The 27,997-nt window shown below is 53.0% G+C and overlaps 1 protein-coding gene across 1 annotated transcript in view; it reads left to right on the top strand.

Annotated features, from left to right (window-relative positions):
- The window catches only part of CACNB4 (calcium voltage-gated channel auxiliary subunit beta 4), an 82,338-nt gene that overhangs the window by 22,123 nt on the left and 32,218 nt on the right, over positions 1 to 27,997 (top strand). Inside the window, 2 exon segments of the mRNA XM_040561178.1 lie at positions 26,968 to 27,087; positions 27,439 to 27,561. Of these exon segments, the coding sequence (XP_040417112.1) occupies positions 26,968 to 27,087; positions 27,439 to 27,561 (243 nt within the window).

Raw genomic sequence — 27,997 nt, 5'->3', positions numbered from 1 at the left:
GGATTGCTGTCACTGCCGTACCCGGAGCTGCCCTGCAGCCCTACCCTGCCTATAAGGACAGCTGGAAGGAAGAGGATGATGCTCTGCTGCTCTGTGTGCCCTGGGCCACCCACTGCACACGTTGGCACGCTCGGCCATGGCCGTTCGTCCTCCCGCGAAGGGTGCCCGCTCTTCCGGCAAGGAGGCGCCCCAAAGTCAGGGGTACCAACAGGCCCTCCCAAACCGAGGCACATAGAAATACGTTTTAGGGTTCTTTTACTGCCTTACATCTTCCAGGAGAGCCCCATAACAACGACGAGCAGTCATTGTTTTCAGGACTTTGCACACAGATTTTATGGTGTACTCCTGGATGGTGAGAATATCCTAAATGGACGGTCTCGTCTGGCAGGTGAGAAAAGGTCTCCCAGAGAAGTTCTTGCCGGTAAAGTCTCTTACTTAAATATGCAGTAAAATTCTTGAATCTTTGTGGTTTTTTCCCCCCACTCGATTCTCAAGTACCCTGTCTAAATATTTAAAGGACTTGAGCGGGCTAAGTGGCTGCTCCTTCATTGATCGGTTGTTTCTGGATCCGTTTCTCCACTTGGATGGGCGTCAGGGAAATCTGCTGAAATGAGCTGAAGTTTCCTGTAGGCCCTTGCCATGGAATTCAAATGCTGTGTTGCAGTATATGGTAATTGGGTTATAAAGCATAAGAAAATAAAATAAAACAAGCAAAAAAACCCAACATGACAGGCTAATCAAGCCGTCCCTGTAAAACCCCAGGGAGAAGCAGCAAAGTGCAGATCAGTTTGCGTCACACAATAGAAGCTGTAGGTTTACTACTTCTTCTAAATTCCCCAAAATAAAGAATACCCTCGTTACCGGGAGTACTGGGCGATGCTGAAGGTGTGGGTGTGAGCCAGGCACGGGGCACGCGGCATGAAGCAGAGAGCGGTGCTGGAGGCGAGCTCCGGGGCGCTGCGGGGCTCGGCGCCATGCTCCTGCGCTGCTCCTTCCCCATCACAGGCTCCCTGCAGCTTCCCTCCGCCAGCCCCAGGTGTGTAGTTGTCGCCCTTCTGTGCCCGTGCGCACGTGCTTCAGTGCTGCTGAGGTTTCCAGGAGGCAGAAGCGACTTCAGCTGCTGGGGTGAAGAAGCAGCGGCTTCCCATAAAGTTAGTAATTGGCTTTTATTGATAGTTTCCCATAATTTCATCAGTTGCAGTCTGAAGTGGTGTACAGCAACACTCGGCATCAGCACTTATGGCAGTTAAGGAGATTGATTAACATTCATCAGAAGAGAAGAGGAGCTTAAAATAAGAAATAAAACAAGCGCTTAATCCTCGGGCCCAGATGTTTTCAGGCACGGGAGATAAAATGTCTGTCTTCTCTGAAAAGAGAGCCCCGTATCCTCCTTCCAGCAAAGAGCCATGACCCAACTCCAGCCCTAAAAACACGCTGTCCTTTTGTGATGTGACCGTGTTTTGGACGTCCGGTCGGTAGCTGGTGGGCTGGAGTTGTGCTGGAGGGCGATGGCTGCGTGCGGTGCCTGTGGGAACCACCGGGCCTGCTCTATAGGTCCTTCCTTTCAAATGTCCGGGTTTTGAAGGGGACACCCACGTTAATACGGTGCTATGGCTGTGGGCTGTGTCTTGCCGTGTTCTGCAGGTAATTTCGGATTTGCTGTGCTCAGTACCGCGCACCAGCAGATGCCATAATTAGAGTAGGGCTGGCTGGAGTTATAAGAACCTGAGAGCACATTCATATCTGCCTCAGGAGGTGGAGATAATCTACTCTTCTGTATCAAAACTGCTCTGGAAGGCTGTAGCTATGGTTCCGAGTTTCCCACAGCTCAGCTTTTTGCAAATCTCCATAGAGCCTGCAGGAAAGAGAAATCTCACAACTAGTTAAATATAGAGGATACCTGCAAATGGAGCCCAGTTACCTCTCTCGTTGTAGGTACTTTAAATCGAGAGAAAGTGACAATGAGGTCTTCACACTCTCTTTAATTATAGCAGCCTTTATATAACAGTGTCAGATAAATGTGTTTTAGAATAGGTGGCACCTCACTGCCTCCAGAAGAACTGTCAAATTAGACCCTACCAGACTAATTTATTACTTGAAATTCAAAGAATTAAAGCATACCATCCAGTTCTCCCTTTGAATTAAACCTCTAAATGCACAGAATCCTCCGTGCCAAGACATCTCCTAAACACCACAATACTTCTCCCTTTTGAAGTATAAATACTTACTCATCTAATAACTTCTAGGACAGCCAAATACCACAACTGACAGCCAGTTCTCACGGCTCCTGAGATGTTAGAAAACAGGGTTAGTGGGGATCTCAGGAGGTTATCTCATTCGTACCTCCACCCCGAGGCAGAAGCTGTTGCTGCTAAAACCAGATGCTTACCTAATCTGTATTACAAAACAGAGGGAAGAGGGAGAGAGACAGAGAAATAAATTGCTTTAGAGGGAGAAGGGCGAGCAAGTGGGCTGTGCCAAATAACTTAGAAGAGTGAGCAACTGGACTCCCTCCAACTGGTGGAAGCAAGTTCTGCCTTAGGTGGATTGCTGGAGAATGCTGACAGTCCTTTTCCTTGATATTAATGAAATACACACTTGGGCTGTGCTGCTGATTTCAGCAGGAGCAACGTTACGTGGGGGAGCGCGATGTGTTTCAACAGGTCCCGAAATGCAAGTTAAGAAAGATCAGAACCAATGCTTATGCTTTGGGTAAAGTATGCTGATAAATACTGCAGTTGTTGTGCGCTTAAAGCTGCTAAGGGAGAGGGTTCATATCCAGACGCGCTATTACTGTAACCGCTCGTGCCTCTTGTTAACATGCCCTCGCCCTCCGCAGGGATGCTGTCTCATTAGTCCTAAGTGATGTCGTGAGCCCAGGGTCGTAACCTGTCTGTTGGAGGAGGAAGAGGCTGTAAGGAACTTCTGTCCATCTTCGCTGAGGCAATATTTGGGTTTCGTTGCCCTGGGGTGAATATTTGTGTCGATCCAAGCCCTCTCCGCAGCAGCAGGGTGCACGGGGTGCTGCTGCCCGAGTCGCAGTCCGTCGGTCGCAGCGAAACCCCAGGTGGAAGCAAAGTCTGTTAAAGCAGGAAAAAGGCAGAAGTTGCTGACTTACATTCTGGCGTTGCGCACTGCGGTGCTGAGGTATTTACTTGACTTGGCAATCTAGTTACTGTGCATTTATTCGAATGGCCCTTTAGTGTGTTTATGCAAGTAGTTCGTTGCTACGTCTCCTAAAAGAACCACACGAGTGCTGTCATTTGGTTGTGTAATCATTAGGTTGGGCTTTAAACAAAATTTCCCGTGGTTCTGTACAAAATTCGTGTTCTGGGAAAAAGCGTATTCCCACGTTTGGATAGCTCAGAAATGACTAAATAATTGATATTCAGGAATACATGGATGCATGCCTCAAAGAGGATTTATCTTTTTTTTTTTTTTTTCCTTTGTACTCCTGGAAGGGTTGGTTCCGATCAAAAACCAGAATGGGGATAAACTCTGGTGTGATCAGCGGGTTTGGAGGGAGCCACAAATTTCAGAGGTCTGTGGGATGCTCGGAGTATTCCGACTTCAGTCCCTTCCTCTCCATCACCTAGCAGGGTACAATAGAGCATTGACTTCAATGTTAACGCTGCTTCAAAATGCCACAAACAGCTTAATTAGCATAGGGCCTGTCCTTTTACCTACACACAAGGCTGTAATAAGTCCTTAGAAGGAGGAGGCTTTTAATTAACCGCCAGCACCACCGCATGGACCATTCGGTGATTCCAAAGGATACCTCCATGGCTACGCCATACGGACTCGTTACGCTCCTCATCAGTGGGGCAGACAGACACGTTGGGTAGGTCCTATAGGAACTGGATTATTTTGTGGTCTTTTGTTCGCGTTTTTTTCACAATCTCCTGTGCCCCCGGGAACATGCGGAGCTGTGGCCCGAGATCAAAGGATGAGGTACGCTCCCTGCATACGGCATTGCAGTAAATCCGCAGGAAACCTAATTCACAGCAGTCCTGCTGAAATCACCAGAGGACAGCAATCCTCAGCGAGGAATAACCCACATGCTTGTAGAGATTGCACTGCACCGTGATTAAATCCCTTTAAAAGTAGAGACCAGACTGTTTGAAAATACCTATTTACCAGTCTTTGAAAATTAATATCATAAACACATTGAATGATACAAAATGGATAATGCAGCAGCTGACACCATTTAAAGTATCTTTAAAGGATTAGACCTTAAAAAGACTTAATTCAGCTCATTTACCCATCCGTGACATGTTTTCGTAGGGTCTCTCACAGCTACCAACGCGCACGCACGCAGAGTGATGGGTTCTTGGATGCTCGTTGCCTTGGTGCCAGCCAAGTGCAGGCTGAGGATGACAGGTACCAGAGTCTTTCTCTTTGGCCTGAGGCAGTGAAATTCCCGTGCCTAATAATATCAGAGCATCTGTATGCTCTTCCAGAAAGAGGCCAGGCATGATTTTCATCTCTCAAAACCTTCAGTTAATGTGTGACCCTCATCTATTATTATAGTGGTTTTTTTGTTTGTTTGTTTGACCTGTTTTTGGGGAAGCTCACCTAGAAAAGGTTTTTCCCTCTGTACCCATTCCATTTTGCCTGCTCTGAGTTGGAACCAGTGAGATCTGACTTTGTGGGACATGGTATCACAGTCTGTAAAAACATAACGTGCTTTTATTGAGCTAATGCCCTGTGCTCCAGCAGTCATGTATAGATACCTGCAGTACATACTACAGAGGGCTAGTGATGGCTTGTCACTGAAATGAATTATTTCAAATTATTTTCCTTAGCCTTATACCCCCCGCTTCTGCAACCCTTGCTCCCAGCTTTTGGGACTGTCGTGGTGAAGCTCAGCTGTCCCCGCATCCCAGCACTGTGCCCAGTGGGTGGTGAGGGCTGGGTGCAGCTCCAGGCTCCTCAGGGGGACTCGGAGCCCCTCTCTCAGGAGCCGGGGAGGCCCTCACGCCGTGCTGGAGGCACCCAAGGTAAATGCTGGAAGCGGGTTGTGCGGGCGTCCCTTATGTTTACATCTTTCCAGTACAATCCCTATTTAACGAGCTGTGTGTTTTTTATAGCGTCTTTTAGGAGCCTTTCAAGTTGAGTCATGAAATATATATTTTAAATAACCTCTGTATCTTAAAAGGACAGTGTGCAATGCAAGTACTGGAAATCAAACAGCTATTCCCCTGACTTCAGAGTTAAGTTATTTCATTACAAATTTATGCGAAGCTCAGACACAATTTTTTTTTCTTGTGATTTCATGTCCTTCTTCTATTTTGCGCTGACAAATTATTTTGATGTTGCACTTAGAAATTCCTTCCCATTTTAAATTTTAATAGCCACCTACCACCGATGTATTTATTTCCTTAAGTTTGTGACATCACTGATCTTCAGGGTGGGGGGGGGGGGCAAAATGCTGCGTAGTGCAGGCCCTAAACATTCATCCATATCTCAGGAACTGAAATCCTCCTCCAGCTGAACAGCCGTGGTCAAGACTTGGGAAGTGCCCCAGCCATGCTGGCTGTGCTCTCCGGCCGTGGCCTCACTGGGAGGATAACGCCGAGCGGGACGAGGGCCGGTTCGGTGTCTGGGGCTGTCCCACACTTGGTGGTGATGGCCGGGAAAAGGACCCAGGTAGTGTCAGTTGTACGAAGTGGTTTTTGTCTCCTGACAAAAAGTGCTCCCTTGTTTCAGACGGACCACTGAAAGCCATCAGACATTCATCGTTGACCAGCTCGCAGTTTGTCTGTTGGGTTGACATTGGCAATGAGCTCCTTCATGGGCTAGGGATGTTGCTGTTCCTTGGAAGATCTCATAGTCTGAGGGCTTAACCCTGACAAACACTTAGGAGAAGTAAACGTTCACAGTGAGATTCTTCTCTCGGCAGTCGGTGGGACTGTGGTGCTTCTACACGCAGACACAAAGGGCTTTTGGCAAACCAGGAGCTTGTATGGACGGAAGCAAAGAATGCACTGGTAGCACAGGGGAAGCAGCAAATTGGAAATAAGATTTATTGTAATTGGGAGGAATTTTTGAAGAAATTGATAAGAGATTGTGAACATGGGGAGAGGAATGCCTCTGGCTTTGCCTCAGATGTCTGTTGGCCACCTCCCAAGTGATTAGTGGTAACTTTGCAGCGCTAAATTAAGCCTTTGGAAGGAATAGTAGATGAAACAAATGGAAAAGATAGCAAGTGTTTATGAACGCAGAGATGTTTGATTAGATTACACTAAAGATGAAATTTGAGATAATTAGTATAATTAGCAACAGGAAGTAAATTGAAAATTATTTCCCTGGATTTGCTGTCTTGTATTGGCTCACGTAGGGCTATTCCTCGGTGCTATACGTACCCACTGCAAGTGTGGGGAGGGAGGAACGTGTGCTGAGGTATGAGATGGGAGGTCAGGGGGTGTGCGAGTGAAGGGCTGGCGGTGCTGTTTGCTCCTCGTGTGACCGCCTGAACGCTTTCCTCAGGCACAACCAGAAAGTTAAAGACTGAAGCTTGGGTAGGGTCACTTTTAGAGATTTGTTTCCTCATTTGGCCAAAATTATTATTATTTTTTTTAATTCATAGTGTTTGGGGTTTGTTTGTTTGCAGCATCACCATGTGCCATCAGGAGAAAATTTATTTTCTAGAGTGGAACAGAAATCACTTGTGAGAAAAGCCTCCACATTACGACTTTTAGATTAGGACCCGCAGCCAGCAGCCATCCTCCATCACCGCAGCGGCAGGTGCTGCGGCCGTTTTGGGCCCACCAGGCCTGGCGGGGCTCTCGCTGCTCCCAGCGGGGTTAGCGGTGCCAGGGCACCGGGCCTGCCGTGCCCGCGCGGCGGTACCGGGCCGGGCCGGGCCGGGCAACGGCTCCGCGCCGGGCCGGCCGTGACAGGGCGGGCAGCAGCCGGGGCACCGCGCGGACGGACGCCGCTGAGGCGCCGAGCGGCCGCCGTTGCTCGGCGGCGCGTCGTAGCCAATAGCAGCGCGGCGGCGGCGCGTCGCAGCCAATGGCAGGGCGGCGGCGGCGCGGCTCAGCCAATGGCGGCGCGGCGGCGCGGGGAGCGGGAGGCCGGGAGGGGGGGGGCTGCGGGCCCGGTGCCGGCGGTGGGCGGCGGGAGGCGGCGCCGCGCGGCTGGGGGCGTCCGCAGCGCCCTGAGGGCAGCCCGGCCCCGCACCGCCCGCTCCGCTCCGCTCCGCTCCGAGCCGCACCGCTCCGCGCCCCCGGCGCCCGCGGGGCCCCATGTACGACAACTTGTACCTGCACGGCTTCGAGGACTCGGAGGCGGTGGGTGCCGTGGCGGCGGGCTGGGGTCGGGGGCTGCGGCGTTGCGTAACGGCCGGGCCCGGAGCCCGGAGCCCGGGGCCGGGTCTGTGGCCCCGGGTCTCTGGTCCCGGGGCCGGCGGCAGGGCACGGAGCCCGGCGGCCTGCGCTCCGCCGCCGCGGGGAGGGCTGCGGGACGGCTGCCTTCCGTACAGCGCCCGGGGCTGGGGGCTCCGGGGGTCCGGGGCCGTGCTGGCGGCACCCCGGGGTGCCTGTGAGGCGCCCCAAGGGACGCGCTGATCCCCTTCTGCTGCCGGCAAACGGCCGTTTTGTGCCAGCAGGAGGCCGGGGAGGTTGCACAGCCGGCCGTGGCAGGCGCCGTGGCACCGGCAGGGGGGAAGGGGGCTCGGGGTGCCCGCTCGGGGGGGCTGGAGCAAGGATCGGGTGGCTGGGTTCCTCAGGGCGCTCCTGACTGCTTGGCGGAGGGGTGGCGGCAGCTCTGTAACCCTGCCAGTACTCCGGGATGCTCAACTTGTGGGACTGGGGGGCTGGGTGAGCACCTCATCTCCCATTTAAAAAGCAAAAAGGCAGACCGAGCCCTACAAACAACACACATCTCATACAGAGCCTAAGCCCCAGAGGCTCAGACGCAAAGCAGATACAATTCCCCGAGCGCTTGTTTGCTTCATGCTGCCACGCCACTTGCTCGAAGCGCCGTACCTTATTATTGTCGGGGATTCTGACTCATGAGCCGAGAACGCCCGCTGAGACAATATTCTGGCAAACAGGTAGCCTGATGGGGCACGGGGGTATTCCTTTCCAGCCAGAGAGCGAGCAGATGTAATGGAATTAATACAGCGAAGAGCAAACCGAGGGTGGAGGACCGGTTCCCTGCGGTTAAGAGAAAATAGCTGCGAGGATTGAGGAGGACTCGGTGCTGTTCTGGGCGTTAGGGGTTGGGAGGCACGGCCCAGGTGTGGTGTGCCGGGGGAACCCGGGGCAGGACGAGCGTGCACGCTGCACTTGCGCTCCCTGAAGCACGGGGAGGTGCGATCGAGTACTTGTGCTGCTTGAAATACTTCTAGCACAAAATAAACCGTACCGAGATGAGTCACTGGTGCGGCTCACATCTTCCTCAAGCAGGCATTTGCCCTTACAAAACACGTACAGCAGCTTCCTATAGGGTGGCCTAATGTAAGAAACCAGCAGAGAACGAGCTTGTGTTCATAGCAAGACACAAGCTGACAAACCAATCCTGCCTTTCCCCCACCCCCAGTTGTATTGTTTGGCGTGTGGTACGTGTTCACACTGCATTTTCTCTGAAGGAAGTCCCAGGGCATGTCCAGCTGTGGCAGCCTGCTGGGCTGGCAGTGCTTGCTCAGATCTGGTTTGACCTCAGACCTGGAAGGCAGCTCCACAGGAATGAGCGTGGAGCTGGGGTGGGAGCTGCAGCTGTGCTGTAGCTGTTGGGTGCTGCTGTAGATGCTCCAAAACCAAAAATTGCTCACCTCCCTTTCCCGAGGTTTGTCTCGTAGCACGGAGAGGTGAGCTGCTGCGTTGGGCTTATCGCAGCGGACCTGTTCCTTCTCAACATAAATCAGGGAAAGGAGCATTTGGAAGAGCACTCGTGATCAAGGGTTAACGGCTGTAGGTTTTCACAGGGCTGAATTAGATGTGTGCTGCTGGCTGACTCCAGTCCCTGCTTCAGGCTAACCTCGCGCTGTTACAGGCAGAGACCAGCAGAATGGCAGTGACCTCGCTCAGCCACCGCGAGCTTCTTCAACAGTAAAGCTGCACCCACTAAAAGTCCTACGTGCACGTAGCAATTTTTCATTTACCTTGGAAGAAAAGGTGAACAGTGAGTGTGTGGCACTTAAACGGGGTAAACATGCTCACTTGGGAAAGCTACGCAGCGTTTAAAGATAGGAAGCTGGGGTTTTGCGCTCAATTTATCCCTAGGTTCTTCTGGGAGAGGATATACAGGGTAACTGCTTAGAGAGCACTCGGGAATTGTGCAGGTGCAGTTTTCCTACTAAAACCAGGAAGAAAGATGACATTTTTCTGAGAGTGAATTGAGGCATAGATGATTTTCTTTAACTGAGGTTATTATTACAGTGTGTTTGTGTGTATATACCAAATGTACGCAAAACTACGTGTTTACACGTATAAAAGAGGGAATGGGTTGTGCGTGTGCATGGGTACTACAATGTATTACCAGCTGTGATGATTAATGCCAAGTAAATGATGCACTAGCTAGCTACTGCGAGGCTTTTTGGGGGAGGAAAATTACACTGCTGAAGCCGAAAAAAACTACCGGTGGTTGTAGGCAGAAAGTAGTTGTCACGTTGAGGGATAGAGGTGCAGAGAGAGACGTAAACAACTTTTGTGGACACAAATACCCTTGTAATGAACACAAAGTTCAGGCTTTTATAGCGTGTAACATCATCCGAGTGAGTTTTTGCCTTGTTTGTTGCCCTGTCCTGTCTAATCCGGGGGATTCTGGGGGCTCGTGTGCCCGAGGTGGCTGTCGGGGCTGCTGGCACCCGCTGCCCTTGGGTGGGTCCGCCCAGAAGCGCAGCTGGCGGGGAAGGACAGCCCTCAGGTGCTGCAGCCCGGCCAGCAGGAGGAATTGCCGGGCAGAAGGAGCGTGCAGGACAGAGCCCGACTTAAGAGGGACAAGGAGAGAGCAGGGAGCGGCCGCGGGGCAGAAGCCGGCACGTGGAGGCGGGGCGCTGCGTGGTGTCCCAGCTCGGCAGCGGGCGCTGACAGCTGCGGTAGCGCTCCGCGTGCCTCCCCGCTCAGGCACGTCAGCGTTTCCATCCAGGCCACCTTCGTCCTCCATGCGCCGTCACTTGGGATGGCAAAGAGCGTGAGGCTTCGTCTTCTGCTGGTCCTTTTGTTCCCTGCCTTTACCGATCTGCTTTTTCTCCAGCATAGTCTCCTGCTTCTAGGCCTCCCATGCACCCGGTGTGGTATTTTCTTGACTCCTCGTAGTCTTTTGGCCTGCGTCCAGCCCTGTTCTGGCTTCCCTCCATCTCCTCTTTATCCCTGCACCTGCAGCCTGCCTCCTGCTGCCGGTGCTGGAGGGGGCTCTCCGTGCGCCAGAGGAGCAGGACGCCTTGCTCGCCGCTGTGCGAGCGGGGGAGATGTGCTCCCTCCACTCAGGGGTACCTGCCAGTTCGCACTCCGTATCACAGAGGATTAGGCAAACGCTTGTCAGTGCGATCCGTGCCCAGATCCACAGCAGCGTTCTGGATATCAAAGTCCTTTGGTGGTTGCAGGGAGCGGCCACCTGTGGGGCTGACCCTGGTGATGACCTTCAGAGGTGTGCCGTGCCGTGTGCGCGTTTCACCTGCGCTGTTCATCCCGTCATGTCGTGCGTCACGTTAGAAAGCTGTGCTTGGCGTCATTCCGGTGCATTGGTACACCAGTGGTACAAACTGCCTGCAGATTTGGGAAGGAAAAGGTATTGGCGCACCTCGATGGCGTCGCCTGCAAGCTGCAGGAGGCAGGACGGAGGCTGCTGTGACGCCGGGCGATAGCGCTGGGCTTTCGTCCCTCTGTACACGACTTCTGTGCGGCATCCGTGTGGAAACCGCGCTGGTCCGTGGGTTTGTCTGCAATCGGCAAATGCCATTTTTGAGAGGGCGCTGCTGAGAGTCTCTGGGAGAGAGGTGAGAGGAAGAGCGGGGCGACACTTTGCTCACCACGCTCGCCGTCAGTGCCCGTATTTTGAGGCCAGTGCGCTGCGCTCCCGTTCCCGAGTTCAGGGGCGCTGCTGCTCGCACCAGTCAGTCACCTCCGCTAGCGTGCGCCTTCTCTCAGCGGGGACGAGGTTTCTGAGTGCTGCTTATGCAGACAAACGTGGTTATAGAAACCCAAGCCTGGCTAGGGAGGTTCGTGTTCCAGTACTGGTTGGGTTTCTGTGGGTGCCTCTGATCTCTGAGGGAGGGCAGGAAGCCTTTTCTGGCCCCGGGTGTCTTTTCTGTGGTAGTAGGTTGAGTGTAAGAAATAAAACGTGGATGTGGGAACGTTTTACACCCTGTAACTTTGGTGATTATAGCACAAAGCTCTTCCAAAGGGGCAGACACCAGTATGCAGTGGGCACGCTGGAAGCCTCGTGCTCTGCTTTCTGGCCCTCCAACGGAGAGGTGTGACAGGCCACGGCCACAGAGTGTGTGCGCCCTGGGCTGTGGTCAAAAGCACTCACTTGCGTTCTCGTATGAAATCCATTCTTTGTGCCTGCGAAGTGTGTCTCTTTCCATCCCAGAGCCTGTTAATGTCGCGGGTTTTGTGACGCCAGATCTGTTTCACAGAACATCTCAGTACAACACGCGGCTGAGACCAAGCGGAAGGCTTCATACGGCTGTCAGGTGAGCTGTGGGATTTCCAGGGGGGTTACAAGGGTTCCGGTGTCTGTTGGAGCACCGTTTCCACGGGTCCCTTCTGAAATTGTCAAGCTGAGGGCTGGAAGGTAGCTGCCTAGGTCTGGCTGTCATCTGAAGTGCCCTGACAGACGTTGCGGGCAGGGATGAAGGCTGCTCCTGGGTCAGTGCGTTTTGCTTCCCCAGCAGGTTTGCCAGCAGGGTTCCGTGGCAGCGGAAAGCCCGGTGCCACACACTGCCTTGACAGCGCACGGGGCAGCTTTCCCACCTGCAAAGCCCCGCGTGGTTTGTAGGTACAATTAGCTGTAGAGTAAGACCGCACAGGGACCGTGCTGCGTTCCAGCCGTGCGGGCCATCTGGGAGTCGTTGAGCTTCCCTTTTTCTTTCCTTGTCACCGAAATCAAGAGAAAAGAGGTGAAGGCTGCTGAAGCTGTCCCGCTTTGTGAGGTCTGACCGCGTGGAGCAGCGGGCGGGCGGTCCCGTAAGGCCCTCCTGAGCTGCGAGAGCAGCGTTTGCAGTGCCAGTCGTTGGCTGATGACGCTCGGTTTCTCTTCGAGCATGGCTGTTCTGTTTCTCCATCTGAACTAGTTAAGTTTTCTGATGGTTAATCCAAAAAAGCTGAGTAACGTTAGGACCTAGCCACTGCGGAGTCGTTTGCCAGAGTGCTGCCAGTTCCCCACTTGCTGTTTGTTCATGTGGGGTTTTCAGTTTCAAGTGCACACCGAAGTCTGTCTCGAGTGGGAATTTGTCAGGTAGTTTTGTTAGCACGAGATTATCCTCTGTCCATGAAGTCTGCTGAATTCTCGTTGAGATTTGGCTTTTACACGGGCAGAGCATTTGCATTTTTTTTTTGACTGTTCCAAATGTGTTTCCGTTAGTTCCTAATAGCTCGCCTCGACTACTGAATCATCATCTGCCCGACGCTTCCCTTTTGTATGAGGGGCTGGCTGACAGGGACTGGAAAGCCAGCTTGTTTTCTCCTTGGGGGTTTGCTTGGGTGGTTTTGCTTATTTTTTCCTGCTAAAATTTCCTAGCGCCACTACAGCATCAGCTATTGTTACAGTGTCTGATGTTTGCGCTCACTTCTAGAGTGATTTTCTGCCTGACTCAGATCTTGTGTGCGCTAAGTGCAGTGTTGTGATCTGATAGCGTGGCAGGCAAAGAAAACCTGCAGGAAGAAGAATATTTTTTAGAAATCACCGCCTGCTCTTTCCGTAGAAGTGTTGTTTTCAGCAAAAATGCATTAAAATCTAAACCAAACCAAACAAAAACCCTTCGAGGCAGCTAACTGGAAGGACGTAAGGAGGAATAGCTGGCGTTGTGCGCTCAACTTCAGCGGCGTGCAAGAGCCCACCTGACGGGGACAGCGTGTTGAGCAGCAAGGTGCGTCCTTCCACGGCCTTACCCCAGCGCCGGGGCTCCTCTGGGCAGCTCTTGAGTGATCTCGGGTCCAACTGAAATGACAAGGGCTGATCCTGGACTGTGGATTGCTTCAGAAACGTCCCGGTGTTAAGAAAATGCCGCTGCTGGGAAGCGCAAACAGCGCTCTGAGCTCAAGGGCGCCTGAGGGAGGAGTGGGGCCCTTGGTGCTGAAGGACCACGTCGCAGAGAGGACACGCAGCGAGGGGACGAGCTTAGCCTGGGATTTGGTGGTGTCATGGCCTGCTTCCTATCTCCCTGAAACACGGTCTGCCTGCGAGATCCGGAGCTGTTAGATGGTTGTTCCCTTGAAGAAGCAGCTACAGAGATAGTGGGGCCTGGTTTTAAAACCAGCGACTCGCGCGTATGCAGATGGCTTTACCAGCAGGACAAGCCTGCCAGGCACTCGTGGTCATTCTGAACCCAGTAATTAATTTCAAAGTGCCACTTAGCTGCCTGAATGCTGAGTTTGCAAGCGCTGTGGGGATTTGCTCACCAACTTCCGTCAGATCCCAGTTTGTATTTTTCCTATTGGAAAAGCGGACCGCAGGTTCTGCTTTGGTCGCCAGGGCTGTGAGGATTTTTGCTTTCACGACAGCACAGAAATGCAAGAAAACGGTGGAGGAGGACAAAGGGGATGAGAAGGGCTGTTCTGTTTTTTCTCCTAAAAACATCGAGTAGTGCAAAGGCTGTATAAATTACAGATCTGGAGCTCTTTGGTTGTGCTTTTCCACCAGCCTGGCAGTGATGTGATTTATTGCAGCAACATGGAAGAAATCACGGGGAAAAAATACTCCATATCATCCTGCTCCGTGCTGAAGTGGTGGAGCGCGTTTGAACGAGCTGCTAACACTTCAAATAAAACTCCCCAAGCCTTTCTATTTTGAGACAATTCTGCTTAAACCAAATATATTTTCCCTGCGAGTCCTTTCCTGTTTTTTTCCATGCCAGGCCATTTCCCCGCAAACGGGCTCTGGCGCTGCTCGGCTCGCTCGCTCCTTCAGCTTCCTCCCGCAGGCTGTTTGCCCTTCATACAACGGCGTCACAATTAGGGGTTATTTACCATAAATGTCCGATTTTCTTTTAACGTGTGTTGCTGTAGATGCTCTTGAGTCTGGTGTTATGAGGCTGGAGGATTATTTTTTGAACGGCTGTGTCCAGCGTGGCCGTGAACGAGCCCTGGGCCTCTCTGCTCCCCTGGGAAGAGCCGAAGGGCTCCGTGCCCTGCCGCCCGTGGAGACAGGTACAACCTGAAGGCTTCTCACCTGGTAGCTCCAACAGTTTTTCCAGAACCTTTCATCCTTTAATCTGCTATTATTAGCACCCAGTGAATAAAATCCTCTTTTTAGTGGCTACGTCCTATGGTATTTCCTTACAAACTTCTTCCAGTGCAGGATTCCACGGCATATTTTTAAACCTTGTTCCTTCTGTGATCAGTGCATCCCCTGAAGAATGCATCTCTCAGTTTTGCTTGGGAAACTGTGCCTGCTGACAGATCGCCAGGTATTCCCTGCTAAGCTACCTGTGTCGTGAGATACCGCGGTAAGATTTCATCCTCCAGAACAATCCGTGGTGCCCTCATCTCCTCCTGGCAGAACAAGCCCGGCGTCGTCCTTCGGCGGTGAAGTTTCGGTTGTGGCACCCAGTGCCGGGGCTGGGCAGGAGGAAGGCTCCAGCCCTGGGAGAGCCGCCTCCATCGCTGTTTTATGCCTCGGCACCAGCCACGTCTGGAGGCAGCGCGGCTTCCCCTGCTAGGCGGAGATGTCCGTGCGACAAGCACACCGGGCGGCAGGGACCCGAGGTCGCCTCGCACCTGTACTGCTGGTGCTGAGCCGGGGCTGGTGGCAGGCTCTCGTTTTGCAGGAGCTCTTGTTCTTCACGCAAAGTAACCTTACGGGTACGTACTTGTCATCCAGCGTGCCCGCTGAGCTGTCTGCGTGAAAAAAGGAGAAAAAAGTGAGCAGAGTTATTGCTCAACATACTTGTTCTCAACGCTTCTGACAAGATATGAGAAGGAGCTTTATTGCCGTGCAGTACTTATCCTGGTTAAAATGTTCTCAGGACTTCACCCTGTGGTATTCACACCTTAAAACAGAACTGTTGGAACTCAGCACTTTTTATCAACGTCTTATTAGAAAATGAACAGTATACAGACTGATGCAAAAAAAAAAAAAAAATCAGTTTTACTTTACTTCCCTGCGTTTTTCTGTGCTGATTTCCGTTATCAGGTATTTGTCACTTGCTGTGCTCAGGAGCAGAGCTGCAGGAAGTGGTCGGTACCTAGTGTTGCCCTCCAGAACGGATCCGGTTTAGTAGGGCATTAAGCGATCCTCGCCTTTATTCTGTTAGGCCTGCTGCATCCAAACGTGCAGCGGGCGGGAGGAGAAGCGAGGGAGAGCCGCAGGCTGGAATCCCTCCTGCTAGACACAGACTGTGTGGATGGCGGCGCGTTCGCAGAGGTTGTTTAGCCGAATTGAATTAAGAAGTTGGCTTCGGCTCTGAAAGTTGGCATTGGATGTCCCTTCTGGTGCTGGTGCTGCCGATAGCCACAGCTACGCCGGAGGTGCTTCATCTCTGACAGTGTTTAAGGACACTGTTAAATGTTTAGCTCCGCGACTCCCTTCTGAACATCTCAGGTTGCTTGCTTCTTGGCTGTGAGTGCAGCCTGCACCTTTCTGTAGCAAAACCTCCCTGTGTTTGGGTACAGGTGTTGATCCCGCCCGCCTGGCTCGTCCCGTTGCTCTTTCGGCTTGTGCTGGGCAGGCAGAGCGGAAGGGTTTGGGACGATGTAGAGAAAGCTCTTTCCCTGGCACTTTGGTCTCTCTCTGCCCAGACATTTTCTCGAGGTTTTTGGCTGTTATTCGTGTTCTCTCCGAGCCTCTCATTTTGCACTATTGTTTTTTGAGAAGGGGGAGGAGAGCCTGGCGCTGTGTGTGCTCTCCGGATGAAGCTGCATCAGCATGGCAGAAGTGTTCTACCGACAGCTTCGGAGTTGCATCTGGTCCCGTGGATGTCGTGTGTAAAGCTCTGTGCTTCGTGGAAAAATGTGTTTGGCCTCCCAGTAACCGGAGTATGGACAGTTGGAAGATGGAAAAAAAAAAAAAAAAGCGTTTGCATCGTACTGAAACAAAACCTGCAGGCTGAGGGCTGTGCTGACACCATTGGTGGTAGCCCAGGGCAGTCTGCACCAAGATCCCTACATCAAATAGCTCCCTGTGTGTATGGCCCCAGGCTCAAAACCCTTTGGTTGATCCCTAGCCCGTGGTTTTATACGTTTCAGGCCAAAACCATATTGACTGTATCAGGCCGAGCGTGTCCTGGTGTTGCCCCAATTTAAAGTTACAGTCGTGATACCTAAGGGATGGCTATGATGTCACTATGACATGCAATGTGCTCAGCACTAAAATCCGTTTCCGAGACGCATGGTGCGACACGCAGAAACATACTCCCCCACGTTCTGTTGTCTGCAGGAGGAAGCTCTCCGGTTGCGAGATCTGGTACTCGCTGTCTCTGCGTGCAAGTGATAGCTGCGAGGTGGGAGCATACATTCAGAGGGAGGGGAATTGGCCCAGGTATTTTGCGTCTTCCTTCACAGACAAAAATTTCGTTTATAAACGACTGGTGAGATCTATTTGGCATCAGAACTCGGTATTTTACGAAGCTATTAATAAAGCTAGGCTCCCCTTCCTTTGGCTGCTCTGATCTCCTACAGAAAGAGAAAGCTCAGGCTGTATCCTCGGAATAGCAACAGCAGCAAAGTAAATAAAGGAAAACACTGCAGAGTTGTTCTGCTGAAAGCCGATCTGTGGGGTCCTTACAGCCTGCTTCTCAGGCTGATTTGCTGAACCCCAACGTTTCCAAACCTTCCTGGCCTCAACAGGAATTACATATGCCCATTAACTCTGGAATCTGGGGCCAGAGCTGGGCTAAGGGATAAAAAAGAGAGCCAAGCTTTCGGCGGAGCTCGACTCGTGCATTTCAGGGAAGCGCGGCCCCAAAGTCCTGATTTCTTCTGCTATTAAATAATTCCTGCCTTCAGTTGCATCCTCCCAACCCAACTGCAGTTGCTGCGTCGTTTTGGAAAATGCTGGTTCCCAGCAGCTGGAAGGAGGCTAACCGTCCTTCCCCATCAAACCTCTTCAGGAAGAAGATCAGCAGTGGTTTCCTGAGCGGCTGCCTGCCTGCCTGGATCCGTGCTGCAGTCTCGGGGGATCCTACAGGACGCTCTTTTATTTTTTCTTCCTTTTTATTTTCCTCTTCTCTCCTAGAGCGAGTCCCGCTCTGCCGTAGCCCCGGCTTGCCGCGGTGCTGCTGACACAGAGCCTGGCCCCGGGCGCCCGGCCGCGAGCGGCGCTGAGGCTGCCAGGAGGACGAGGCAGAGCCTGCTCCTTCCGTCTCTCTCGCTTCAGCGGCCGCTCTCTTCCCTCTGCTCCGGCCGGAGGGATTTGGCCGAGCTGCCCGAGCAGCACCCCGCTGGGCGCTGCTTCAGGAGGAAGGGGAGCTGCTCTTCCCTAAGGCTCGGCAGGGTTTTCTCCTTTATCTGGCACCTCTTGCTAATTCGGTAATTTCTCTCTGTGTCAGCAGCGTGCCTCGCGCGGCTCCTTTCCAGCTTGGAGAGCGCCGCGAGGGCTGCAGGACGGCGGTGCTGAAGGGACTGGGGCAGGGCCACGGGGCTGCGGCTCGAGCGGGGCAGAAACAAACGTCAGCAAGGAGCAGCTCGCGTCCTGGCTGTGTCTGCGCTGGCAGCCTGCTGCTTCTGCAGGCCCCTGCCCGCGGCCCTGGGAAGGCACACGGCGTGTAGGGGCTGAGCAGCCCCGAATCCCGGCCCCGTTTCTGGGCAGGGGTTAGGGGGAACGTTCCTCCGAGGGGAGTCTGGCATTCTGCGCTTGTTGCTGTGCGCTGCCGGTGGAGCTGGGTACAGACCCTGCTGCAGGAGCCTCCCCTTGATGGCAGCAGCGCGGGGCACCTGGGCTCGCAGGGAGCGGCGGAGCACGGAGGTCTCTCGGTGAGGTCTCCAGCACCGCGTGGCACCAGCACCAGCGCCGGGCCGAGTGCCTGTGGTGGGAGCAGCGCTGGCCCTGGCCGGTCTCGCACAGCCTCCAGCGATGGCTCTCGGTCAAGTGCATTCACTGAGCAGCAAAGAGAAAAAGCCTTTGAAAACTTGTTGTAATTTTTTCCCCCTCAAGACCCCATTGCAAGCGTACCTAAACGTTTACCCTCGATCCTCCTTAACCCAGCTCTAGGGTATCAGAAGCAAGGCCGGAGGGCTGGCCGCCGTCACCCTGCCCGCCGCGGAGCCCCGGCAGTGTAGGAAGAGCTCTGGGGTGCCGCCAAAGGCTGGGTGCAGATGTGACCAGCAGCATTCTGCAGTGTAAGGCTCCAGATGGAGTAGACGTTAACATGTGCGTTAACGTTAATAGAGGCTATGTCTGTATGTTCATCCCCAATCTCTCCTGCCCTCGGAGGTAAAGACGATCACCCGTCTGATGTAGAAGACACCGAACAGCCAGCGCAGCCTTGTGAATTCCTTGCGAGCGAACCTTTTTAGACCTTTGACCAGGCTTTGACTTCTCTCTAGCATCATACTCATTCCCTGCCTTTTTGGGCACATTTCAGTACTCAGATTTGTAGGGCGTTAGCAGAACCTTGGACAGCAGTGGCATTTTTTGAACAGATGTACCTTTTGCAGAATATCCCAAAATAACGGCGAAAGCTTTAGGCCAAAATAAGGGGTTTAAATCTCATCAAGTTTTTGACAGATTTCCCTCCTGACAAGGCATTTTTCCCCCTCTTTCAGCACAGAACAATATCCAGGTGCTTAAAGTTGTCCTGTTCGCTGTTCCTGTAGAATCGTGTTACCGATCGCAGGCGAGAACTTTGATAGAGAAGGGGCTTTTGGCACAGAGCGGGGCCTCCGGGTCTGTCTCTCGCCTTGCTTTTGCCAGATCCTGGAGGTTGCAGGAATGATAGTGACTCGTAGAGAAGCTTTGTTCTTGTTGCTGGCATGCCTGCTGGAGGCAAGTAATAAGAAATACTAAACCGTTGTTTCTTCCAAGCCATTTAATTGAGAACCCATTTTGAGGTAATGCTAGAGATGCGTATTAAAAAGAGTGGGGTTTGTCTTTGAGTTTCCAGCCTCTCTTTGTTTAGGTCTCCCAATGACTGTCACGTGCTGGTGTGCTAGGTGCGGCTTAAACCGTTTGTCGTACACTCGTGGCAGTCGTAAGGCTCTGGGAACAGACATTCAGCCCATGCTGTGTGCAGAAAAAATATTGCGGTGTTTGGGTATAGACGTCAGGCTTTTGCTGTTCCTCTTCCTGGATTTGCATTTCTACCTAAGGTAACTTGGTAGATTCCTAGATTATCCCAGCAGTGAATACATGGAGAGACCTACCGAGACCTATTTAGCCAGCAGCATCCCGGGACTCCTCTACGTCTGTGAGGTTTGGTTGTTCCTACTTCTAATCTGCCCACGTCAAGCCCTGGCTGGTCGTCCCGTGTCGCACTGGTCCTTCCTGCAGGTCTTCTGGGATACACAGATACCTCTCAAAACCTGTGTGCGTTTCGAACAAAAGAAGTAATATTCAAACCAGAACAGATAGAGTAACCCTCAGCAAATCTCTGTGGCTTTTTCCCCACGTTCCATGCAGCAGTGGTTGCAAAGTGTGCCTGGGCTACCTGTGCGCTCCTGGCCGCTCGGAGGGGCAGGCACGGCCCCGAGGTGCTGCGGTGGGGCGTGCTGAATTCCCAGCCCTGTCCTGTGAAGTGCCGGGCAGGCAGTGGGCGGCGAGGGGCAGGCTGTGATAACCCCGAGGTCCTGGCAAGGCCGTGGAGCCCTGGGTTGATTACAGCAATTAAGTCCCGTAAAGTGCCGCTGGAACATTACCTCGGTAGGTGAGAGCAGGATGCCCTTTCACTTCTACTTTGCTCTCAGCGTGTTCAGTTTTCAGACCGCAAGCTTTTTGGGAAAGGAGTTGCTATTTACGGAGTGCGTAGTACTTAGAAAATTAGGGCTTTGTACGAAGGTATTTCCAGCGGCGTGTAATAGCTGTGAATCCTGCAGTCGGGTGATTGCAGAACGCGGTCCTTGCTGCAGGAAAAACAAGATCATAGCAGCTGGGAGAAGGGTCCTGGGAAAAGAAAGAGCAGAAAACAGAAAAGGAAACAAAAAGTAACGTGCTCTGGTCGTAAGCCTAATTTATTGGTGCTTAAAGCTGTTTCTAGGCCTCCGAGTTTGGAGGCTTGTGGAGGCGAAAAGACAGCTTCTGGGAAGCTGGGGTGCCCCCAGCGCTGCGGGGACGGTTTGGGTCCTGCTTCGTGTCCTACGAGCCCGTGGGCAAGCGGCAGAGCCAGCATCGGCTCGAGCAGCGCCGGTGAGCGCGTGCTCTTGCTAAATCAGCCTGGTGACGTCCCCAGGCAGCTCAGCCTGTTCTAAACCGCTCCTGTTTGGAAAGCAGAAAGGAATATTCGGGGCTATTTTGGTTGTTTGAAGCCTGACGGTGTGGGAAGTGGTGACACCACGCCAGAAGGAAATTGGGACGCTGTAATCACAGAACTCCTTAAAAAGATGCGTGTTCTCCAACTGAACGGGCGGGACCAGGGAAAGCACGCGGTGAAGGCAGGCGGGATCTTCCTGACAGTGGGGTCTCGGGGAAAGTTCCCCTTCTTGTCTCGCATTTGTCATATTTTTAATTTTTTGATGGTGTTGAACATTCCTGCTACGGGGAACTGAAGTCTCCTATGCCTGTCATACACCCTTGAGCGTGACGATGACAGCAACATCGCTCCTGGTTTTATAAACGGTGCTTTATGAACGTGCTCTAAGCTCAGTGTCCCTGCCGTAGAAATGAGCTAGATGCAGGGGTTTTCTTTAAAAACCTGGCAGTGTTTGGGGGCAATATTTGTCTCTTCTGTTCCCGAGACTGAGAAACATTTGTGACTTGGCAGCGTGGTGCTGGGGACAGGCACAGGGCACCCTTCCAGCGGAGTTCGGCTAGGACGACAGGTGCGTTTTCACTGGCTGCCGTGTTCTCACCAGGTGTCGGAAAACCCACGAGGAGCAGCTTCCCCAGAGCCTTGCAAAGATCACTCGATGCTTTCAAGAGCCACAGTAATTAAAAACTAATAAGGCATCGTTTTTTAAATGTTGCAGCTTTCGCGTGGTGCCTTTTATCACTGGAAAAACACCTTTTTTTCCTCCTGTGGGCCTCCTGAATAGCTTTCACGGAAAAGAGGGCCCAGCTGCAGAGATTAAAGCGAACTCCCGAGCGGAGGTGTTCAGCTCTCCATTCAGGCGTCCCTCTAACCACAGGCAGTGGGAACAAATGCAGATCAGAGCCTTCCCAGGCAGCCACGAGCTCTTTCGTGGCTCGAACAAAAAGAAAAAAGGCGTTTGAAACGTTGGTATACTGCTCGAACTTGGTGGTGCGGGTGCAGTTTTAGAGAAGAGGAATCCGAGCCTTCCGCCATCTCTCTGGCTTTAATCCTCATCGTTCAGTGCGCTTGGATTTGTAGTCTTTTAGGTCAAAAAATAATAAAAAGGGTTACTTTGGAGGAACGGAAAAAGAATACGGGGATGTTCACGTCTGCCATTTTGCACTTCTGTGGACGCTGTAGGCAGATGTTTCAATCCTGGCAGCCTCCCGTCGCTAGAAGGTGGTGCTGGCGGTGCCGCAGGGCACGCGGAGCTCCTCTCCTCGGGGCTCCGTGCCAGGCAGGGACGTGGAGCTGAAGGCCCGCAGCACGGGGGCTCCTTCCAGCAACCCGGGGCAGCCTCAGCCTGGGCTTCCCCGGGGTCCCCGCGGGTCGTGCGGCTGCGGACTTGCGCACGTAACAGCAGGTGAACGTGTGCCGTCGTACACGTGAGGCAGCCGGGTGTGCCGTGAATGCTCATTTGAAGAGCCCAGCACTTTGGCAGTAAGTGTATTTATTACTAGTGCTTCTTTTTTATTTTTTTACCAGTGTTTTCAGATGTAAAAACACAATCTGTGCTGAGCTGAGGGCTGCTCGAAAAAGGAGATGTGGCTGCAAGATCTCAAACTCAGGAAAAGAGATCACGAAGAGAAATAGCAGAACAGTTGCCCTATTTTCTAATAATTAGTATTCACAAAGAAGCAACATGTTCTAACTACCTAGTAATTTCCAAATTGCTGAGACACCTAATGAGTTGTCTTAAATAAATTTACCAAACATATAGAAGGAACTAATTACCGAGCATTTAATTCTGAAATCCCAACCCAACGCGGAATGGCTATGCAGCTGGCTCGTGCGTGGTGGTTGTTCAGCGAGAAAACGGTTTGGTTGGGAGCTGAACCTCGTCCTGTCTGGACCTTCCGCGGCACATCCACATTGTCTGCAGGGCATGGAGCTGCGACAAAGCGCTGCTGAAATCCCTGCCTACAGCTCCGCTCGACCCTGCTTTTAACGTTACGGCAGCTGTAAGAGATTAAATAATTCTGGAGGAGAGTAAAATCAAGCTAAGGGCTGCCCTGCCCGTGTCAGCTCTGCAGAGCCTCGCTCCTGGGAATAGCCCCTTGGGTTTTGTTGCTGTGACGGCTTGCAGGGTCCCAAGTCGCACAGGAGCTTTTGTGCCGAGGGAGCAAAAGCCCAAAAGCCCAAGGCGTGTGCAATCAGCCACCCCTCTCCCCAGTCCAGGTGCAGTCCCTGGGGTTGCGGTGGCTCCCCGGGACCTGTCACAGGGCACCAAAGCGTCTGCAGGGTGCAGCAGCCGTCGGTGCTTCCCGGTGCCCGTCCCACGCCCCGGTGCTGAGGATGGGGCCTCGGCCGTGCTGCGCTGTGCCGGGAGAGTCCTGCAGCCCGCAGATTGCCTGGCCCCAGGCTCGCTGCCGTGCCCAGCGTTCTGCCAAAGGAACAGATACCCACGGCTTTGCTTTCGCCTCTTAATTACATCACCTGCCGGTAATTACATTCGGCCGCCTGCTCTGAGCGCCAGGACCGGGTGAGCACCAACTGCAGGCAGCGGTAGTACCCGACGTTATTTAAAAGGTCGCAGTTTCGGTTTGTACCATTTCTTGCCTTGGAATATTTTGTTTTCTCGGTTACCCAGCTTCTGCTCAGCCTGTTAGAATGAAAAAGGAGTAACGTTCCCAGCCGAGGAGTTCCTGGCAGGTGGGAGAAGCTGCCCTGTGCGTCGCGTTCGCCTGCACTCTGCGGATAGGAAGTACAGCAGAGAGCAGATTTTTTGGTTTGTTTTATCTATTGCATGAATAGAATCAAGAGCTAACAATGCGTGGCTTCCAAAAGCTTGCAGCCATAAATGTGTTTAGAAAAAAAATGTCTTCGGTCCCCAGGTGACTGCAGGTGTCCAGTCGCTGCCGTCTGGCAGCATCAGTGTGTGCAGAGCCCCGTCCCAGGGCAGGGCAGAGCTGTGCTCTGCAGTCCGACAGGCTTCAGGAGAAATCCCTTTTTGTTCCTGAGCAGTTCCGACCTCCCGGTCGGGGAGCACAGGGCCTCGAGCACGGGGACTGCCACGAGCGCTCCCGGGCAGAGACGTGCCTGGTGCCTGCAGGTGGCGAACGCTGCCCTCGTGTTCATGGGGAAGGCAGAAGCTCTCTCTCTGATCAGGGTTCCTGGAGCACCCTAAATCTTTTCGAAAGAGACTGCCTGTCATCTGGCTTAGTGGAGCCTCTAATGGATTGCCGCTTTAATTGCACGAGCTATATGACAGCGCGTCGCACGTTATGGCTGCTTAGAGAGCAATCCGGGTCGGTAGATTTCTGGCAGTTGGAAAAAATTATTTGCAGCCCCGCTGAAGTCTTCTCTTTTACCTTCTGAGACCGTACCAGCTAAAAGTGGGCATTTTCTTCCACCCTTTCCTTCAGGGGGAGGACCTGGCTGGCAGCTGTTGTCCAGGAGCAGGGTGCGTTTTCCTCCCAGGCAGCCCGGGGCCTGAAACCACCGTGGGTTTGCCCTTCCCAGCCCCGCAGCCAGCTCGGCCCGTGTCCTGCAGCAGACCCGGCAGCGGGCAGGAGGACCGCTCATCTGCCGGTGTTTTGTAGTTGCCGAATAAGTAGACCCGCTGTTCTTCCTGCTTTGGCCGAAGTACGCGTTTTCCCTCCCATTTTTGGGATTGCTTCAAGCCTCAGTGTTTGTATCAAAGCTGAATTATGCTAATTGGTGAGAGAGGGAAATGAATGAGGGAGAAAATAAATAATAAATCGCAAGAGGAACGAACTCACAGCAGCCCAAAGTAAAACGGCTGTGAGATACGAAACAAGCCTTGCATTGCCTTGGATAATACCGCTACCTAGCACAGCCTGTGTCCTTCAGAGTGCCTGTGGCTGCACGTCCGAGCTGTCGGCCCAGAGCTCCACCGCTCTCGGTGCTCTACAGCCATGGGTCTTCATGTCGGCTTCTTGCACAAGAGAATCTGGCGATATTGCAATCCTCAATCAAAAAATGTAAAAAACAAAAGTTAAATATCAGAAGCGCTGCTTTTTTTCTATGCAGCGTCTTAAAAGCAGCCAGAAGCTGGACCGTTCCCCTTAGGCCGATTCCGAGCCCCATTTTGCGAGTCGAGGTCGCTCCTGGCAGGAGCCCCGTGGGGCTGGAGCAGAGCGCGGCGCTCGGGGGTGCCGGCTGCAGGGGCACGGGGTGCCCGCAGAGTCAGGGGGCACTTGCAAGGGCGAAGGAGCCGTGGTCTTGGTGGCGAAGAGAACCGTGCTCTTGGTCCCCTGCTCGAACCGCCCGTGGCACTCACGTTCCTGGGCTCGTGCTTCGGTGCTCGCCTCGGGCTGCTTTTTCGTCCACCTCGCCACCGTTTGCAAATCGGCGCCTTGTTTCCGCAGCGTCCTGCGGCTCCCCGTCCCGGGAGGCGCAGTCCCGGGGCCGTGCCCTGCAGACAAGCCCCTTGGCGCTCGGCGTGACCCGCAGGAGCAGCGGTCCTGCCGCCCCGGGTCAGCTGCCGTGCCGGCAGCCAGCGGCGCTGGGGGGCAGCCCGGGGAAGCCTCGCGGCGTCAGCCGCTTGGGGTAAGGCTCCTTGCTTCTGACAGCGTGAAGTAGGTCAGCGCTCAGTCAGAAACCTCTGAAAAGCAGCGTGGGAAGCTGTGCATCATGCAGCGGTGTTATTTCCGCTGACTGCCTCTGCGGCCCTGCACTTGGCCCGGCCAGAGGACCGAGCAGGTCCGCAGGCGTGTGCCCGTGCACGTCTGGTCGCCGTGTCCCCGCTCGCAGGCACCTCCTGCGGCCCGCCTGCGCTCCTGGCACTGGCATCTCTCCTGCCTGGGCCCTGCTCCTTTCGGCACATGGCGAGGTAACAGGGGAGGGACTCGGGCAGGGACACGTGGCAGAGGAGCAGCGCCTGCTGCTCGCGACGGCAGCGCTGGTGGCTTGGCCACGGACACGCCTGTGTGCGCTGAGCTCCTGGTGCGCCTTTTCATTTATTATTTGGACACCGCCCTCGCTTTTCCTTCTTTCTGCTGCTGCTGAAGCCTTGTCTGAAGTAAGAGAAGCGGTGACGGCAGCCACGCAGCACTGTGCATCCTCGCAGCGTTCACTCGGCAGAAAATGGTGGGCTGCTCGCGTGTCGTGCAGCGATGCTCTCCCGTCGCCACTCCTGGTCTGGTGTTCCTTTTGCTCTAATTGCTTTGAACAATGCAGGCCCCGCACGGAGGGCAGCTGTAATTTTAGGTCTGGAGTATTTGACCAGGCGGATTTAGCCTCCCCCTGGTATATTGGGATCCCCTTTGGTAGCTCAGCAGGGAGGCGAGTCGGGGTGTCCTGCTGCCCGGCCGTGGGGCCTGGCTCGCTTCGCACTCTCTCCAATAAGGGGGAAAAGTGTTGGTGTACACGGAGAGGAGGGATATTGACTTCTGTGGTAGGTTACAGAGGGTATGTGTCCCTGTGCTGCAGGACATAAAGCGATTTAAGAAGAAAAAAGCACGTTCGAAGGACGCGATGCTGTACAGTGGCTCTTGTGAGTGAGACCTGGGCTTTAGGATTTTGAGGTATTTGTAGGAGTGTGCTCCTATAGCGAAAGCTCACCTTTCGTACAAAAGCCATCCCACGCCCCTCCATCGGCGGTGCTCTGTGAAGTCTGGGTCCAAGCCCTCGTCTTGGCAAGCTTCTGGGTCGAGCGTGTGTGTGAGGTTTTGGAGCGAGGGGACTGGGATTTCAGAGGGACCTGTTTTGCAAGAGGAAAGCCCTGTCTTTCAGTTGGCTCCGTGCAAGCCTGACCAGACGCGTAGGACGCGGGTCGGGTTGCTTTGTAATAGGAAGAGAGTTTGCTCTGCAAACTTCCCCTGCTGCCACGCACGCCGAGGGCTGTCCAGGGAAGAGGTGTAGCCGTGGCCATGCCTTGTTCCCCCCTGCGAGCGGTTACACGCTGCTGCTGCTCGTGTGTGCCGGGTTTATTCACATCATCGCTTAGCTTTTGTGTTGCCCCGTCGAGTAGCTTTTAATAACGTAATCTTGCCTTTTTTTGCTCCTGAAGCAGAGAGCAGAGCTTCGTGTGAGTGCAGCACGCAGCAGGAGGGAGGTGCTGGCACAGCGGTGCTGTGTGTGCAGGGAGGGGTGGCTCCAAGCAAGCTTTGTAACACCTGAATTGCGTTCGATGTGACCTAGCCCCTGACAGTCTCGAGTCTCAGGATTTAAGTGTTACGACGATTTTTGTACCGTGCCTGCAGCTGAGCTGGATGTGACCCAGTGAGGGAGTGAAGGGATTCTCTGAAAGTGGGGAGAGGCTTTTCTTGGGGGTTTGTCTTTGGCTAAGATAAAGCTGTGTTACTTCTCTGCTAAATTCTGCAGAAACAGTAAGTAAAACCCAGGCAGCAGAATTAGGAAACAATTATTTTAAAAGTATTTCATGTACCTGGCTGGGGAAGGTGTTCCGATTTCTTACGTCTGTTTTCTTAGTGATGTGTTTTTCTTTTCAGGGCTCAGCAGACTCGTACACAAGCAGACCCTCAGACTCTGATGTGTCTTTGGAAGAAGATAGGGAAGCAATCCGCCAGGAAAGAGAACAGCAAGCAGCTATACAACTTGAAAGGGCGAAGGTGCAATCTTGTAAACTTTCATAATAGCTGAGTTATGTGGCGCTTATCCTTTGCCTGGTGTTAAAATTCACACTGCTGTTTTATAGTGACGATGGTATCTTTGGCAGTAGTTTGTCAACCAAGTGACATTACCTGCCAGCAAGGTTTGGGGGGAATATTCTGTAAATGCTCTTGTATAAAGGGGATCTTCTTTAGTGAGCTGAACTCCGTTGGCTCGTGTGAAATTATGAGGCCTGAATTTTGACGTGTTTGGCAAATACCCTCTACTAGACTTCTGGTAATTGGATACAACAAATGAATGCTTGATTCAGAAAAGTTTCCGCTGTTTGTGATGTCTGTTTCTGTTTGTAGTCCAAACCAGTAGCATTTGCTGTTAAGACTAATGTGAGTTACTGCGGTGCTCTGGACGAAGATGTTCCTGTCCCAAGCACTGCCATCTCTTTTGATGCCAAGGACTTCCTACACATTAAAGAGGTAAAAACAAGGAGTAGTTCATCCTTTTCAGAGTCCCAGCACCCTGGGGTGCTTATCTTGCACTTTTTGAAGCTTGATGTCGCTGACTGCTAGTTGCATTTTCGTGCCACAGGAAGGCAACAGAATCTTGCTGTATTTGAAATCCCCTTCAACGTGGTAGATTCAGACTCTTGTCAATCAAATCCAGTTTGTGATGGATCTGAGATTAAGTAATAAAAAGGGAGTCTGTCCATCAGGAAGGGCAGTAGCAGCAGTTTGCATCCGGTCTTCATAAAGCACCGGAGAGGCTTGCAAGAGAGATGAGGCTTAGAATAATAGAAGAAGAAAGGAAAATATCGAAGAGGCTGTAGGACAAAAATATACTAAAATAAGGAAAAAGGAACAGGAATAAACAGGCCCTTTAGTAGAGAAGAATACATTTTATTGCATGTCGGGC

The sequence above is a fragment of the Cygnus olor genome, chromosome 6, assembly GCF_009769625.2.
Source record: "Cygnus olor isolate bCygOlo1 chromosome 6, bCygOlo1.pri.v2, whole genome shotgun sequence".
Lineage (NCBI taxonomy): Eukaryota > Metazoa > Chordata > Aves > Anseriformes > Anatidae > Cygnus > Cygnus olor.
This window is presented reverse-complemented; position numbering and strand designations above follow the sequence as displayed.